At 37.9% G+C, this 16,991-nt stretch overlaps 1 protein-coding gene across 3 annotated transcripts in view; it reads right to left on the bottom strand.

The window, feature by feature from the left end:
* dmd (dystrophin) overlaps nt 1–16,991 on the bottom strand; it is a 432,308-nt gene that overhangs the window by 47,643 nt on the left and 367,674 nt on the right. For 2 of the 3 annotated variants that reach the window (XM_059327929.1, XM_059327930.1), the window contains one exon: nt 12,384–12,419. In XM_059327929.1, the coding sequence (XP_059183912.1) occupies nt 12,384–12,419 (36 nt within the window). Of the gene's footprint in view, nt 1–5,175; nt 5,401–12,383; nt 12,420–16,991 lie in introns of those variants that run through there. The other variant, XM_059327928.1, reaches the window with a different exon arrangement.

Here is a 16,991-nt window from a genome sequence, read left to right as displayed (position 1 = left end):
TTTACTTTGTGACCTTTTGCAATTGTTTTGTTTTCACAGCCTCGGCTTGCTGCAATAATCAATGTGAAATTGGCAGAAAGGAAGGGGAAAAAAAGTCTTCTGATGGTTTCGGCTTCAGGAGGTTGAAACCACTGATAAATGTAAGTGATTATAGATAACAGTTAGAACAACTGTTCCCTCGTAGAACAGCTCATTGACAATTTGATCAACCCTTTAAAAGCCTTCGAAATCTGTCATCGGCATCTTCGTCTCAACGACTAATCAGATCGTATGTCTGTGTGCAGGCGGAGTGCAGATTATCTACCTAGCAAAACTAAACACTTCATTAGTTCGACATCATTTTTCATCATTTTTAAGTATAACCTGGGGCCTTCAGGCGGAGAAAAAATTAGTTGGAATAAGAGTTAATTTTTACTAATAACTGATTCTGCACAGAAGCCACATTTAGTATTGAGATTAAGGTTTCCTGTAGGAATGGTGGCTCTGGTTTCTGCATGTCTGACAGCTCCCCCACAAAGTCTGGAAGAAGAAAAAACAGAATCAGCTCTTCTTTTGTTCTGTAGTGGCGGACATTTATATCCTACATTTTGGGCTGAGAGCTGCAGGGTTTTGGCTGGCTAATTATCCTCTGGGGCCACGATTATGAAACTTGCAATCTGGATCTGAATGATCTGCATAATGAAATGTCCCTTTTCTTGGTCAACGATCAAATGGTCTCACTGACTCTGTCCGAGTATTTCAAAACACGACAGTGTGGATCATCATGATCCTGATATGACCAGATAGGGATTTCCAAACCTTGGCTCAGCATCCAGACCATGGAGCCAACAGAAAAACAAACATTTGTCCAATGCAGCTATGCAGCCATTAGGAATGGCAACCCATTGTGTCATACCTAACTACTTGTCAATAACAGTTCTGCCGCTGGAGAAAAGGAGAGTGACCGAGCAAGAGGCCGCCAGCAAAGACTGAATCTGGGACTGGCTTTTAGATGGCTTCCCTGAAATCATGCATGCAAATTTGTTGACGAGTTGATCGTGAGTAATGAAACTACCTGGAAAAAACTGCGTAACAAATATAGACAACACAATAGTAAAAGTCTAGTTTCACTTCAATATTGTAACTATATTGTTCATGTCAAAACATCCAACTTTTGGTTTTTGAATTGAATATATAATGAAGATGAATACATTGGTGTTGGAATAATCCCAAAGAATTAGCTCCCGACTGAAAATATTCAGGTAATACTGATGCCACTCAAATCTAAATCTAAAACACAGAAAGTCTGAAAAAAAAAATGTTTATACTGAAATTCACCCTAATAATCATGAATACATGCCTTCTGGATGCATCATGAACCGCAATAAACATGAGCTCCTTTGATTAACCGCCATGAAGCAAAAAAATGTTTTGTCATATTTTTGCTGGTATTTTGGTGAAAGTAATGCAAAAGTATTGTGTGACATTACTCTACACAAACAGTAATATTGTTGTTTGGCAACTTTCAAATGTGTGGAACTAGTTATTAGCAGTATATTACATTTAAAAAGAAACTGGGCCAGCACTGCTTCTTTGTTGGTGTTTTTTGCCGAAGGCACAGAATGCACCATTTAAACCTTGTCGGTAACAGTCAGTATGTTTACGTGACACTTTATATGCATTTTTTTTACTGATAAAAAAAATATACCGGTATAATGGTGAACGATACGATATGGCACACCCCTAAATCCAGCCAATATAATCCAGCGATATCATGTTGAAATATCTGACTAAGGAAAACTGAACTTATTACGGTCACTATTTCTATCTCGAGGCCAGTTTTTTTAGTCATTTCATTCAACACAAAAATACCATTTCCATGCCGACACATGGGGCTCGTTTGGTCAAAATGCTCTTGTCCAACCAAATTCTTATTGGTTGGACAAGTGTTGTGGATTCTTTCACAAGGTTTATAAGCCATGTGCTGTTTCCCCAACTGAAAACAAAAGGTGCTCTTCTGAAAACGCAAAGCCTGTGTTGTTGTTGTTTTTTTAGCTGAAACACATGTCAAATGATTGCTATTATAGGGAATATCTGCATTAGTGTGATGGTTGTTCTTAGTGGTATTTGTCATATGATTTGAGCGATATGATACTGATTTCACTGGCCTCAAAAGCAATTGGTTGAAGAGGAGGTATAATTTCAGACGACCAAGATTTTCTTTTGGCTACAGCCATGCTGATACAGTACAGTTTTTAGTATTTTACTCTCAACACCCACACAGGATAAATTAATTAAAAGGTGCAATAAAACGGACATGTGCAATACAATTGATATGTGCAAAACACTCAATTTACCTCATGTATAAATTATAGCATTTTAAGTAGCCATTTATTTATTTTTATACTTATTTATTACATCACATGTCCTTGTTCTTGTTTTTGTCCTTGTTTAGCTCGGTATTTTTAAAATGTTTTTACTCATGTTGTTTTGTGTTATGATTGTCATAACTATGCACCTTATGCAGTGGCACTTTCAATTCTGTTGTATAGTGAACTATATAATGACAATAAAGACTATTTGATTAGATTTTTGATTCATTGTTTTCATTTATACCTATTTGTGTATGATTTTATTCTATTTTAATAACTGTACAGCACTTTGGTCAACTGAGGTTGTTTTTAAATGTGCTCTATAAATAAACTTTGACTTGACTATCACAATGTCTTGCATTTATCCAGAGCCAGTGCAATTTATTAGCCAATCCAACACCTGAACAGAAAAGGCATGGGACTCTAGTATGGGAAAGTTTCTTCCATCACCAACACCAACCCTGCATTCATGTGGAGTTGGAATAATCCCAAAAAATAAGATCGCAGCAATATTTCATACGAACAGCCCTTCAAATCAGAAATAACAAGACGACAAAAGAATTTGGTGCAGAAATTCTCCCTAAAAATCCACCAATCAGGCAGACTGGAGGTTGATAATCATCTTCACCTAATACAAACCCAACACACACACACACACACACACAGGCCATAACAATCATGTCTGAGCACGTCAGCACCACCATCCAGCAACCACAGTTGAATATGTGTGTCTGAGGGCTTTTTATCCATCAGCTGTATTTAATCAGTACACACACACACACACCTGCAATCACACTGGTGCCAAAAAATCTGCACTATCCAGCCTGCATCCTCTGCTCTCATTTCATCAACTCCTAAAGTACACACACACACACACACACACACACACACACACACACACACACACACACACACACACACACTGTTATACTATTTTTGCGAGGGCCCTCATTTGAATAGTGAATTCCCTTGCAAGGTTATAATATTTTTTTTTATCTTTTATTAGTTTTAGTTTTAATTTCGTTGTCAATTTTTGTTTTCAAATCAGTTAGTTTTAATTCGTTTTTAGAGGGAGTTTCCTAGTTTTAGTTTAGTTTTTATTAGTTGTAGTGTTTTGTAATGGGGTATTTGTTGGGCTGGAGATTAACAGAGGTCACAGTAATTTTTGCCTTTATTTCCTTTGCCTTATCCATCTTCATCATGTATGAAAAAAGTTGACAAAGACGAAAACGAAGGACGTTTTCACTATAATTTTAGTTAGTTTTAGTTAGTTTTAAAAACCACACGATACAGTTTCAGTTAATAATCATTTTTTTAAACTCTCGTTTTTATTTTATTTAGTTAACGAAAATGTTTTTTCAATTCTAGTTTCCGTTATTTCGTTTCCTTTTCGTTAACTATAATAACCTTGTTCCCTATAGCCCCTTAACCAAACCTTCACCATCACAACTAAATGCCCAACCCTAACCATAACATAAACCTGACTGTAACCTTTACTCTTAAAACAAAGCCTGAAATCTCAAAAAAAGCCTCTAAAGAAGTGAGGACGGGCCAAAATGTCCTTACTCTGTTGGTTAAAAAACGTGTTCCGGACCTCACTATGTAGGAAGTACAAGAACACACACACACACACACACACACACACACACACACACAGGTCTACGTCTAGATGAGTGCAGGACTGCCAACAGCACCAAATACTGGTCAGCAGATAATTCGGAGCGCGGATAAGCAGCACAGGAGCATCAAACCTCTGTGTTTGCGCTGAGAATGAGGCCTAGCGTTATTTTGCAGCCCAAAATAGACCAACGCAGCACATCAAAATCGGCGTGCACGGTGCGCACACCTCCGCACGCACACACCGAGCAGAAACGCACCGATCCAAGCCGGGCTGCTCTGCTGGCTGCACGGAGGTGATTGTGTTTGCACCTCCGTGTGCTCCTTTAACTGTGAAGGAATGCTACACAGCGATACATTGGCGCTTTGCTTGCTATGGCTCTTTTCCTGGTGCCACCGCGCACACACACACACACACACACGCACACATTTACACCAATCCCCGTCAGGCCAAATTCAAACACATAGGGGCAAATAAACGCAGTCAGCACAGAGCTCCGTTTGCATTGTTTGCTTTAAAGCATGCAATGCCCCTCTCTTTATTCCAACATGGCAGCAAGTAGCCAGTGTCACCGTGCAGGGACAAGCTTCCCAATGATTAGGAAATGCACGGTCCAGGGCTCCGGAGGGAGCAGCGGGAGGAGGAGGCTGAGTGGCCGCACACCTCGCCTCTTCCCCGGCTACAACCACAACCAACAGCCGCTGTGGATAAAGTGGCTGCTTGGCTTTAATGGCTACCCAACACAAGTTTTCCTGTCTTTTCATTGCAGAATTAACGCCCCGATTTCCTCCTCATGTGCTGTGGGCTCCATCCCTCAAGTGCAAAATTATTTGAAACATGTACTTGAGTATTTTTTTTGCTGGATGCTTCAGAATTGACCACTAGGTAGATTTTAACACGCTATGTGACATTAATTCAAGATGCATTTTGGATGGGCTTGCAGGAATGGGCTACCAGGACACAAAGTGAGGGGATATATATGTGCCCATGTCTGAAACAGGTTTAAATGCATCTCTGCTGCCCATGTTGGTGCAGATTGTGGATCCTGTGTGGGGGACATGTCTGCCCAGCTCTCCGCCTCTCTGCTGCCCGTGGTGGAGCCCTGTGTGTGTCTGTGTGAACAGCTTTACTGCATTACGACCAGCACAATTACCACCATCACCATTATTAATCACCACCATAAACAGTCCCCAGCCCAGCACTCACTTCCGAAGCTGCTCCCGCATCGCCGGCCGATCAGAGCGCTTCCCGTCCGGGAGAAATGAACCGATTCCCGGGAAGAACCGAGGCGATGTCCCGACCTCCTCCGCGGTCCGACCGAGCGTCCTGTACCACCGGGGAGAGGTGTCCGAGAGGATCGTGTGGAGCCTACGTGTGTGTGTGTGTGTGTGTCGGTGTGTGTTTCGCTGCAAGCGACCGCGGTGGGTTGCAGAGGCTGACTGGCCGAGAGACACGAGGGTCAATCCCCCCGGATACGGCACACAAACACGTCCGTCCAGGGCTTCAAAATAAAAGCCTTGGCTAGGAAGATGCTGTGATTTATTGACAAATCTAATGTGGAAATTGGATAAATCTATTTACGACAGGGGTCTCAAACTCAAATTACCTGGGGGCCGCTGGAGGCAGCATCAAAATGACCAAAAAAAGACACAAAATGACAGAAAAAGACACAAAATGACCAAAAAATACACAGAATTAGCAAAAAAAGAGAGACAAAATTACCAAAAAAAGACACAAAATGACAGAAAAAGACACAAAATGACCAAAAAATACACAGAATTACCAAAAAAAGAGAGACAAAATTACCAAAAAAAGACACAAAATGACAGAAAAAGACACAAAATGACCAAAAAATACACAGAATTACCAAAAAAAGAGAGACAAAATGACAGAAAAAGACACAAAATGACCAAAAAATACACAGAATTACCAAAAAAAGAGAGACAAAATTACTAAAAAAAGACACAAAATGACCAAAAAAAGACAGAAAATGACAGAAAAAGACACAAAATGACCAAAAAATACACAGAATTACCAAATAAAGAGAGACAAAATTACCAAAAAAAGACACAAAATGACAGAAAAAGACACAAAATGACCAAAAAATACACAGAATTACCAAAAAAAGAGAGACAAAATGACAGAAAAAGACACAAAATGACCAAAAAATACACAGAATTACCAAAAAAAGAGAGACAAAATGACAAAAAAAAAAGACGCAAAATGACCAAAAAATACACAGAATTACCAAAAAAAGAGAGACAAAATGACAGAAAAAGACACAAAATGACCAAAAAATACACAGAATTACCAAAAAAGACACAAAATAATAATAAAAAAAATACACAAAATTACCAAAAAAGACACAAATGACAGAAAAAAACTAAATTACTTAAAAAAGAAACAAAATTACCAAGAAAAGACACAAAATTACAAAAAAAAGCAATTAAAAAGGGACCTTCCACACACAACACGGTAAAGTGCCATTCATATAAAACTCACATTAAACTTTCATATCAAGGTGGGGGCCACACAATATCGTCACAAGGGCCACAATTGGCCCGCGGGCCGCAAGTTTGAGACCCCTGATTTACGAGATGCTGCTGGTCCCACCTAGCTTTAGGTGGATGTAAAATCGTCACACTGTTAAAATAATCGCCTAAGTCATTTTTTTGTCAAAATTGTTTTGTTTTTTTTGCCTAAATCATAGGTGTCAAACTGATCCATGATGGTAAAATCTCCTCCATCCTCAGTTGATCAGATCTTGATTTTACCCCTTTAACATCATCACTTCTTCGACAATTTGCCACATTCATAGGCATCAGATTGTTTAGTTATCAGTTTAGTTTATCAGTGTTTTATTGTTGACACTAATATTGGTAACACTTTACTCTAAGGTGTCTACATAAGAGTGACATGAGTGTGTCATAAACATGACATGGGATGTGTCATGAACATTAATGACACTTTGAAGTAACATTAATGCTTATGATACTTGTCATGTCATGTTTCTGACAGGCTTCTGTGACTCTTATGTAGACACCTTCAAAATAAAGTGTTACCATATCTTGCTTAAGTCACAAAGGCATGTTCTAAAAACTGCCTAAGTCATTTATTTCTCTTCAGTTACATAATTTACACACAGTGTTATTACTATGCCAATAGCCATCCTTTGTTACATCCTTTTTGAGTGAAATGATCAATAAATGTCATATTTTACACTTTTGGTGAAGTTTTTTGTGTTTCCTTTTTTAACAGGGTGACGAAATGCAACATGTGCCTAAATAATAAAATCTCTCAAGTGCTTGCTTTCTTGCCTCATAACTGATTGAAACTTATTATATTAACAAGCCTATCTGGCAAGATGCTCACTAGGCCTCTGAGTCACTGAATTTTAGGACTTAATTAAATGTAAGCCATAATCATTATAATTAGAAGGAATTAAATAAATTAAGACAATAAATGTTTCATTCTGTGTGTAATGGATGTATAAAATATGTTATTTCCACTTTTTGAATTGAATTACTGACATAAATAAACTGGTAACACTTTACAATAACCAAGTAAATAATGTTTATAGATGGTTTATAAACCAATTATTAACATTAATAAAGTGCCATACATATTTAATCTTTAAAAAAATTCAACCAATTTCTTAAAGGTATATGAATCATTTCAAAAATCATTAATATACTTAATATGGTGTTAAAAATGTTAAAATGATTGCAAATAAAACTATTAATAACATATTAATTATAATTTAATTGTTTGTTAATTATAAAGTAACTATAAACTTACATTCATATACCATCTATTTGCCATTTATAAATTATTTAGTTAGTTCAACATTAATAAATTATGTATTTACAATTCTAAATGGCCTATATACAGTTTATAAATGATGATTAAACATTTAAACACATCTGTTTACCATTTATAAATGATGGTTATTGTAAAGTGTTACCAATAAACTTTCTATGATATTCTAATTTACTGAGATGCGCCTGTAAATAAGAAAGTCTGAACCACCCCATGTAGCTAATAGCTTTATTTTGAAAATCTACTCCGCACTCTTCCGGATTGGTCCTGTCTCTTTGTGGCGAACTTGACGCAGATGAGCGAGACGAGGCGGAGCTCGGCTCCCTGCTTCTGTTTCTGCCTCCCTTCCCCCCAACCCGCTGCTCCTGAAAGCAAAGGAGCCTCGACACCATCCGAGGAGGTTTTTCACCTCCCTGACGAGGAGAGGAGGAGAGGAGGAGAGGAGGAGAGGGGGGGTGTCTTTGCTTTTCAAGGCTCACACATTTCTACATCCAAGGCCGCTACAGGATCGAGCAGGGCCGCTTCTCAACATTTCAGGGCGCGACATCTTCCACCACCCCCCCACAGCACCACCACCTCTAACCTCTTTTTATTATCCCTGAAGGAAAATAAATGACTCTGCATTCTTTACTATCAATAATTATAATAATGAATAGGTGTTTTAATTGATGAGTGAATCACATTATGATAGTAAATAACCATTAAAAATATATATTTAAAATAAAATGACAAGTACAAGTATTAGCAAGTCAGAAAAAAATGAAAAAAAAAAAAAACCCAGCATGGGCCCCCCTGGAGGGCCACTGCAGTCCCTTGTAATGCCGATTGGGATTGGCCCCATGAGAGACAGAAAAAGGGACAGAGAAGAAGAAGAAAGGGGGAAAAGTAGGAGGGACAAAAAAGAAAAGTCGCTTTTCGCTTTAACGAGGCACACAGGAGAGAGGAGATAGGAAGAGAGAGGAGGAGGAGGAGGAGAAGGAGGAGGAGGAGGGGGAGGAGGAGGAGGGGGGGGGGGGGGGGGGGTTTCTTTGCTTTGGGAATCAGTGTTCAAGGCTTGAGAAATGTAGGCTATGTTGCACCAGTAAAGAGAGAACAGCCTGTAATTCAGAGGCAAGTCTCAACTGTTATTTTATCCCATCAGTAAGTCTTTATAGCAGAGTGTGTGTGTGTGTGTGTGTGTGTGTGTGTGTGTGTGTGTGTGTAGACAATGACAGAGAGAGATGGAGGGAGAACACAATTCCTGATTACTGATTTTAAGCCCTCAGATGTTATTTTTGAAGCTGACTGTATTTCTGTACCAGGTCATGGATTTAACCTGACTCCACCCGTGTGCACGCTTGCACTGAGGCGAATCAAACACACCCGAACAGTGTATGGAGGCTGGGGACGACAAGGTGGATGTTGCAGGTTTGAGGAAATCATCTCCAAAGGCAAGACAAGAAGTGCTTCTGGAGATGATTGGTGCATGAAAAACAGTTGGTCGGCCATATGTTGTCCCGCTGTGCCCTGAATGTGTATGAGAGTGTGTTTGTATGCGTGAGACATCGTGTAGACTGAGTGGGTGGATAGTGGGCGAAGTCTGGATGTGTACATTGATACGATATGGCCAAATGTATGCAGACACTCATAAACATTGTATACTTGGGGTTTGTCTTCATGGTTGGAGAACAGTTTTCTCCCAAGTTTGGGGCAACAATCTGGGGATGACGTGATTTTTCAAGTTTGGTTTGAAAGAACTTGGTTGGCCTGCAAAGAGCCTTGACCTGAAGACCATCCAACACAAGTGCACAGCTCTAAGAACAGGGGTGAACACACTCAAGATGCATTGAGAATGCTTTTGACATCTGATCGCTAAAACCACTTTCAGAGGTCAAGGTTCGTACACTTTTTGAGAGGTCAAATTCAATACTTTTCAAGGACTTTCAAGGTCCATTTTCAAGCTTTTCCAGGACCTTACAACGGTTGTAAGTTGCATGTTTTAGATGAGTACTTACAGTTGAAACCAGAAGTTTACATACACTATATAAAAAGACACATATGCTTTTTTTCTGACTATCAACTTTTCACTTTTCCTGTTTTAGGTCCGTTAGGATTACCAAAATTATTTCTATTTGCTAAATGCCAGAATAATGAGAGACGGATTTTTTTAGACAATTTTTTATTACTTTCTTCAAAGTCAGAAGTTTACATACACTAACATTATTATGCCTTGAGACAATTTGGGAAAGCCCAGATGATGATGTCATGTCAATTCTCTTCCTGATATCTTGGTTGATTTCTTTTGACTTTCCCATGATGTTACACAAAGAAGCAGTGTGTTTCAGGTGTGCCTTAAAATACATCCACAGGTGTGTCTCCAATTAACTCTAATGTTGTCAATGAACCAATCAGAAGCTTCCAAAGACATGACAACATCATCTGGGCTTTCCCAAATTGTTTCAAGGCATAATGTTTAAAGTAAGTAATAAAAAATTGTCTAAAAAAAATCCTTCTCTCGTTATTCTGGCATTTAGCAAATAGAAATAATTTTGGTAATCCTGACGGACCTAAAACAGGGAAAGTGATTGTCTGATTTCATGTCAGAAAGTGAGAAAAAAAAGCATATGTGTCTTTTAATATAGTGTATGTAAACTTCTGGTTTCAACTGTACATGCTAAAAGGGGTTATTTCACTAAACCATACTGACAGCGATGGTTTTACACTTTTAACAACCAAAAGTACAGTTTTCTAATCTCAATATTCAATTTATTATTTTTTTTCATTGAACATGTGATTATCTATAGTCAGATTGCACGAGAAACACAGAAGAAGAATTTCAAGCACTTTTCAAACCTTGAAAATACAACATTAAGATTTAAGCAGCCTGAGAGGTGATCTGAGCCGCATAGTAACACCAACCACTACTCTAATATCTATGCCTTTTGTGTATATTTAAATATAGAGCAAGGAAATTAAATCCGATCACAAGTGGTCCTTCAAGACACATGTAGAGATGCATTCTAATGCCAGGGATGAACTTACGTGGTTAAAGCTGTCCACTTGTGATTAGATCAACCACAAACAGCCTCACAGTCTCCAGGCCCAAGATAAGATCACATTTGATTGGAGTTATTGACTCCAGGACATTATCAGGACATTCATAGACACTACCACAGGGCCACATATAGGACTGTCCACTTAACCAGATATGATGAAACTGCAATTTTAAATATGTTTACAGTGCAGTAACTTAACATATTTCATGCTCAAATGCATGTTTAACAGTATAAATAGGAATAAAAAAGGTTTAAAACTAATAAAAAAAATAACTAGTGGGGCGGATTAGCTGAACAATCGTTCACTTTGTGATAAAGGCATGAAATTTGGTAGATGTGTTGGTGAATATGTTTCAAACAAATCTGGATATTGGGCCACCTCAAAAGCGCCCCCTAGTGGCCGTGGCAGGTATTGGTATGCCCTTTTAATAATACCAACTGGTGATGAATTGTATATTGTTGGAAAGCCTGATTAGTCACCTTTACAACGAGGTACAGCTTGTAAGGATCGTGCATTCATGGAATGAGCAACGGGGCCAAACATGTGGGTAGCACCCCCCAAAAATGTGCAAACCACTTACTGTGATTTTTTTTTTTTTTGACATTTATTGCAAGAAGTAATTTTGTGCATTTTTACACTGCACTTTTAAGATTTCATGCATGTAGTTGTACTGTGGGCCACTTAAAGTGAGGGTGCGGGCCGTATGCGGCCCCCGGGCCTCCAGTTGCCCATCCCTGATCTAACTGTAACCTATCTTGAGGAATGTCATCACTGTATTTAGTAAATCATGCATTATCAGCATCGGCCACTTCTTACACGCGGTGAAATACTACCAGACTATTTTTTGGAGCATGTAGCCAGTGAAGCTACACCTAAGTATCAAAAGTAAAAAATACTTATTAGGGCACAGAATGGCCAAAGTCACTTTATTTATTTTTCTACACATCATTGGATTATTATTCATAGTGGAGTATAAAAAAAGATTGGTAACGCTTTATATTAAGGTCCTTGTAATAACCATTAATTAACAAGTAATAAGGCCCTTGTAAGTCCTTACAAGATGCTTATTAACATTATTGTGTGTTTATAAGCTTATATAAGTGTTAATAATGGCATTACAAACACCCATGACCCACCCATTATGTCTTTGCCATGCCTTTATTAATCTTATTTTGTTTGCTTATTGATATTAAAATATATTTTATTGCTCCTCTATTATAAGTTAATTATAAGTTAACTATGCTTTTTGCAACTAGCGGATCTAAAGCGAGAACAATGCCTTATTACTTGTTAATTAATGGTTATTAAGGACCTTATTATAAAGCGTTACCAAAACATTATATGAAACTACTAAAGTGCCTCAAAATTAAACTTGAATACAGTAACTGGGTCTTGGAATGGCATGTCCAATATGAGTTTAATGTTTGGGTGTCCACATACTTTTGGCCATATTATTTTTGTTTGCGTGCATATTTTTTCTATATTGTGTGTACATGTTGCATACATTGATGTTTATTTGTGTGTGTGTGTGTGTGTGTGTGTGGTCAGCTGGCACTCACAGGGCCTCGGTGGTCTGGTCAGGTCCAGCTTTCTCACTGCATGTGGAGAGGAGAATCTGTCACTTCTCTTTCTCTCTCTCTCTCCCTCCTTCCTCCTTCCTCCTCTCTTTCTTTCTCTCAGCCCAGCGTGCTTCTCTCATTTGCAGTTAATGCCACGTCAAACCTCTCACTCAGTCATTAAGTGTTAATTTTAACACACCAAACTGCAAGCAGCTGATATTACCAAGCCCATGCACTCTGCTGTATATATGGTCTCTCTTGTCTGAAGAAAAAAGCAGGAAGTGAGGTTGACCAATCACACAGTGGAGTAATTCTGACCAATGGGTTAGGAATGTGAGGTGGAGAGTTAAGCCAATATCAAATGTAGGTCTCTGACCTCACAGTAACGATGTAACAATTACAGGATAAAGGCCTGGTCAGTGTAACAATGAACTTCTTTCTTGTATATTTGCAACACTAATAGTGCTGCTTGTCTCAGGGCTCGTTGGTGGACATGGAGCTGAGGACGTGCAGAAGCTTCTAACTTTTTTTTCTTGCTTTTGTGCCCTTTACTTCCGCCTGGCATTAAAAAAAAAATTGTTAATAAAGGGAAAACTAGTTCGCTTCCTGAAGTTCCACCATTTTCAATGGTGGCGTTACCAAGCCTTAGGCCTAGCACAAGGAGAAAGGAGCCAGTGAACAATTTCAATCAGCTTTGAGTTACACAATAGGGCCGTCAAAAGTGGCTAAAATGAGCTTCCAATATTCCGTCCAAAAACACAAAAGTTGAAATTGTTTCAAACAAATCTGTATATTAGGCCATCGCAAATTCGCCCCCTAGTGGCCATAGCAGTCATTTTCTTGGTTAAAATTACAAAAAATATTTAAATTATTTCTTAAAATATTTAAAAAATGTAAACTAAATATACAAACGTAAATTAAAAAATTTAAATACACATATTAAATTAACAAAAATCCAGTTAGACACTCTTTCAGTTATTTTTCCTGCCCCACCACAATCGGGCTAGCCATCGAGCTAGCTAGCAAATGAGCTAGCTAGCATTTGAAATTGCTTTATTGATTTTTGCACATTCTGTCCATTAGAGTGCAAACCAATACAAAGAGCAGCTATATAGCTATATTTACCTCAACCTACATGTTTTTAAAAGATCAACATACCTACACTTTACAATATAAACTAATAGAATCATGTAATGCACCGTAGGAGTGAGTTTAAAGACCTCTCTCTTAAACATTTCCCACCAAAGCAGTTCCAGGGCCGGTTCATGTGCTTCACAGTTGTTTCAATTTGTGAACCAGCTCTAAAGCCGTTTGCTTTTCCACAGAGAGCCACGTCATTACGTCACTGTTAAGTCTGTATATGTCTCAACCAATATAATAACAGCAGACTACATGTCTTTACAACACAGCTGCTGCTAATCTGGATCACTATGGACGCTGAATACATTCTGATTCACACTGAACGTAACACGGTAATGTTGGACTTTGTACTAAGCTAACGCTAGCCCGCTAACATTAGCACGCTATCGATTGCCCGATAATGTTAGCACGCTAGCCGGCCTGTATCAATCACATTGCAGTTCAACAAATCAAATAAATGAATGATACACGTTTTAAATGGTCTCTCTCAATGGCACCAAGATGGTCTTGTGGTCAGATAGCCCCGCCCCCTGCCCCTGAAGGAAGAGGTTTGCGGTTCAATACCAGCAAAGAGTTGGTGCCACTGAGGAACCAGTTCCAGGGAACCGGCCTGGAGCTGGCTCTGGTCAAAAAAGCTCCATCTGTGCCATGGATGGTGCTGGAATGAGAACTGAGTTCCCTCAAGGTATCAAGCTAACTAGCCAGCTACTAAATTAGTCAAATTTAGAAGTCCAAAGCTAACGCCCGCTCTCCTAATGGCAAAGTAGTCAGTCAGATTGATAATGAGGATATTACTATTCCAAAAATAAAACATATTCATGAAATGTATCCAATCGTGCAGGAACATTTGTCGCCAAATAACAGCATGTTGATCCAGAAATCAAAAATGTGTCTCTCCTGTTTAAGTCAGTGACCAAGCTTGTGAAACGACCGTTTGTGCACCCTGCAGAGCTGAAGCACAATCTGCAAGACAGAGCTAGCGCTAACACACCCCACCTCCAGAACTTCTGCTACCTGCTGTTGAGTAGTAAAGTCTCTCACTGCAGCTACCAGGGACTCTGTTCCTTAAACAGCATCTCTTGAGACAGAACCAAGGAAATACTGTCTACCATCTGACTACAACAGAGTTTTGATTTAAGTTTGAATTTATTTTTGGAGCCTTGTAAAGATGATCATGTTATCGTCAGCAGGAGGGAAAAACCACTAACCCATATGTGTTGCAGAAATACAGTATAACGTACATTGTGCTGATCATATTAAAGCAGGGGTGTCAAACTCAAATACACAATGGGCCAAAATTTAAAACTTGAATAAAATCGCGGGCCAACATTGAACAAATAAACCTTTTAACATATACCAAACATGTTTTGCTTTAACATTAAATATGGAACCAGCAACGCTTATAAACATACAATATATAACTAAATAGTGCAGACAAGCAAAATCAAATTTCAAATAAAAAACACATCAATGTAATTTATTTATTAAATAAAAAATAAATAAAAATCGTATGCCTTCTGATTTAAATATCAAAATAAACTTTTTCAACTTTTTTTTTTTTTTTTTGGGAAGGGGTAGCTGGGAGACAACTTTATCTTGAGGTTGCTATGACGACTGTCACAGAGGAGCGTTTCTGGGTCCTGTCCTGATTGACGCGCCAAAACAACAGCAGGGCATTGTGGGATTTGTAGTATTAGCTGTAAATGCGCCGTATAATACCGGCGGGTCAGCTTTTATAGTACAATAATAATATAATTATTTGGTATTGCCTCGCGGGCCAAATAAAATTACACTGCGGGCCAAATTTGGCCCGCAGGCCAGAGTTTGACACCACTGTATTAAAGGATCCAATCAAAATGTCTGTGCTTCTGAGGTGGCACCAATGGGACCCAATTAACCAGTAAAAAAAATCATGATTAATGTATTATTAACTGTATGACTACAACACATCTATTCCTGTTGGTCTGACCCAAGAACATTTAAACTTTTGGTTCCCCTACGTTATCTGGGGCAGAATATAAAGATGGATAGATGGATAACTGTATAGGTGATTAATGGATAGATTGGTAAATGTCATTGGATAAAGTTGAATTCAATAGACTAAATGTGAAAGGAAAAAGAGTTGGATGAATTGTTCATAAAAAGAGAGACAGTGGACAAATATTAGACATAATGATACAAGGAAATACCAGGCAAGCCAACGGTTTAGTCTAAATAACACTATTAGCTGCACCAATCCAGATCCAACTCCAACAAAAGGGGGTACTGTAGAAAAGAATTGGGAACCACTGGGCTAACATGTACTCCTCTCTTGAAACTACTACTACCATCTTTGCTCTTGGAATTATATGCTATTATAAAAATATCATACCAGTGGCATTAAATTGTCTTATATCAGAGGGTTTTAAATCAGTGAATCAGAGAGTGAATTTATTTGCCAGAGCAAAAACCAAAAACCAGCCAGGGACCGTCCATAGTGTCACAACACCACCCTGATGAAGGTAAGATAGCGACAACATATTTTTTTCTCAAACTATTTTAAAAAACATGGTATCATATGGTGTGATACTCCAGTGTTCATGCACAGCACACCCTACTTCATTTATCAACCCATTTAAGCAAAGCATTACCGCATTTCTACCATTAAAACCGGGGGCGCTGTTTCGTTATTCTACCATTAAAGCCGGGGAAGCGGATACGTCGTTTTGTAGTTTTTTCCACCTATTTTCGGTCTCTTGGCCAATGAAATGCATCAGAATACATGTGGGAGTGTCGCAATGCAACATGTTGATTTAAAAAAAAAAAAACTTTATTGAAGGGTTGGACAAATAAACTCAACTTCTCATGAAAGACTGCAATAAGACTATACAATTCATCTATCTCTTCCAGAACCAACATTACTGAAATGCACTAAATCTACACACGACACTTTGCTATGTTATTAATATTATTACTATTACTATTATTATTATTATTATTATTATATATTATTATTATATATACTGTTGCTGACATTACTATTATTATTACTATATACTGTAATATACTACTATTATTATTATTATACCTGCCTTATTTATTACTATTATTATTATTATTATTATTATATATTTATATATTATATGTCATATTATTTTATTTATAATTATTTTAATTATTTTACTTATTTATAATTATTTTATTTTCTTATATTGTTACTATTTATTTATTATTACATATTATATACTATATACTGTACTACTATTACAATTATATACCGTCTAGTCACCATAGCATTGTTGCCATCATATCATCAGTATAATTACCATCATCTTGCCAATCATCATACCAACTGATCTCCTTTTTTTTTTTTTTTAACTTGTCCTTGTTCTATTCAGTTTTTTTTTTCTATTGTTGTTTTTATTTATGCTACCTCCGTATCTTATTCTATTGTATTTTATTGTACTTGAATACCGGACTGCTGTGACA

Source organism: Centropristis striata, chromosome 24 (assembly GCF_030273125.1).
Source record: "Centropristis striata isolate RG_2023a ecotype Rhode Island chromosome 24, C.striata_1.0, whole genome shotgun sequence".
In the NCBI taxonomy this organism is placed as follows: Eukaryota; Metazoa; Chordata; class Actinopteri; order Perciformes; family Serranidae; genus Centropristis; species Centropristis striata.
This window is presented reverse-complemented; position numbering and strand designations above follow the sequence as displayed.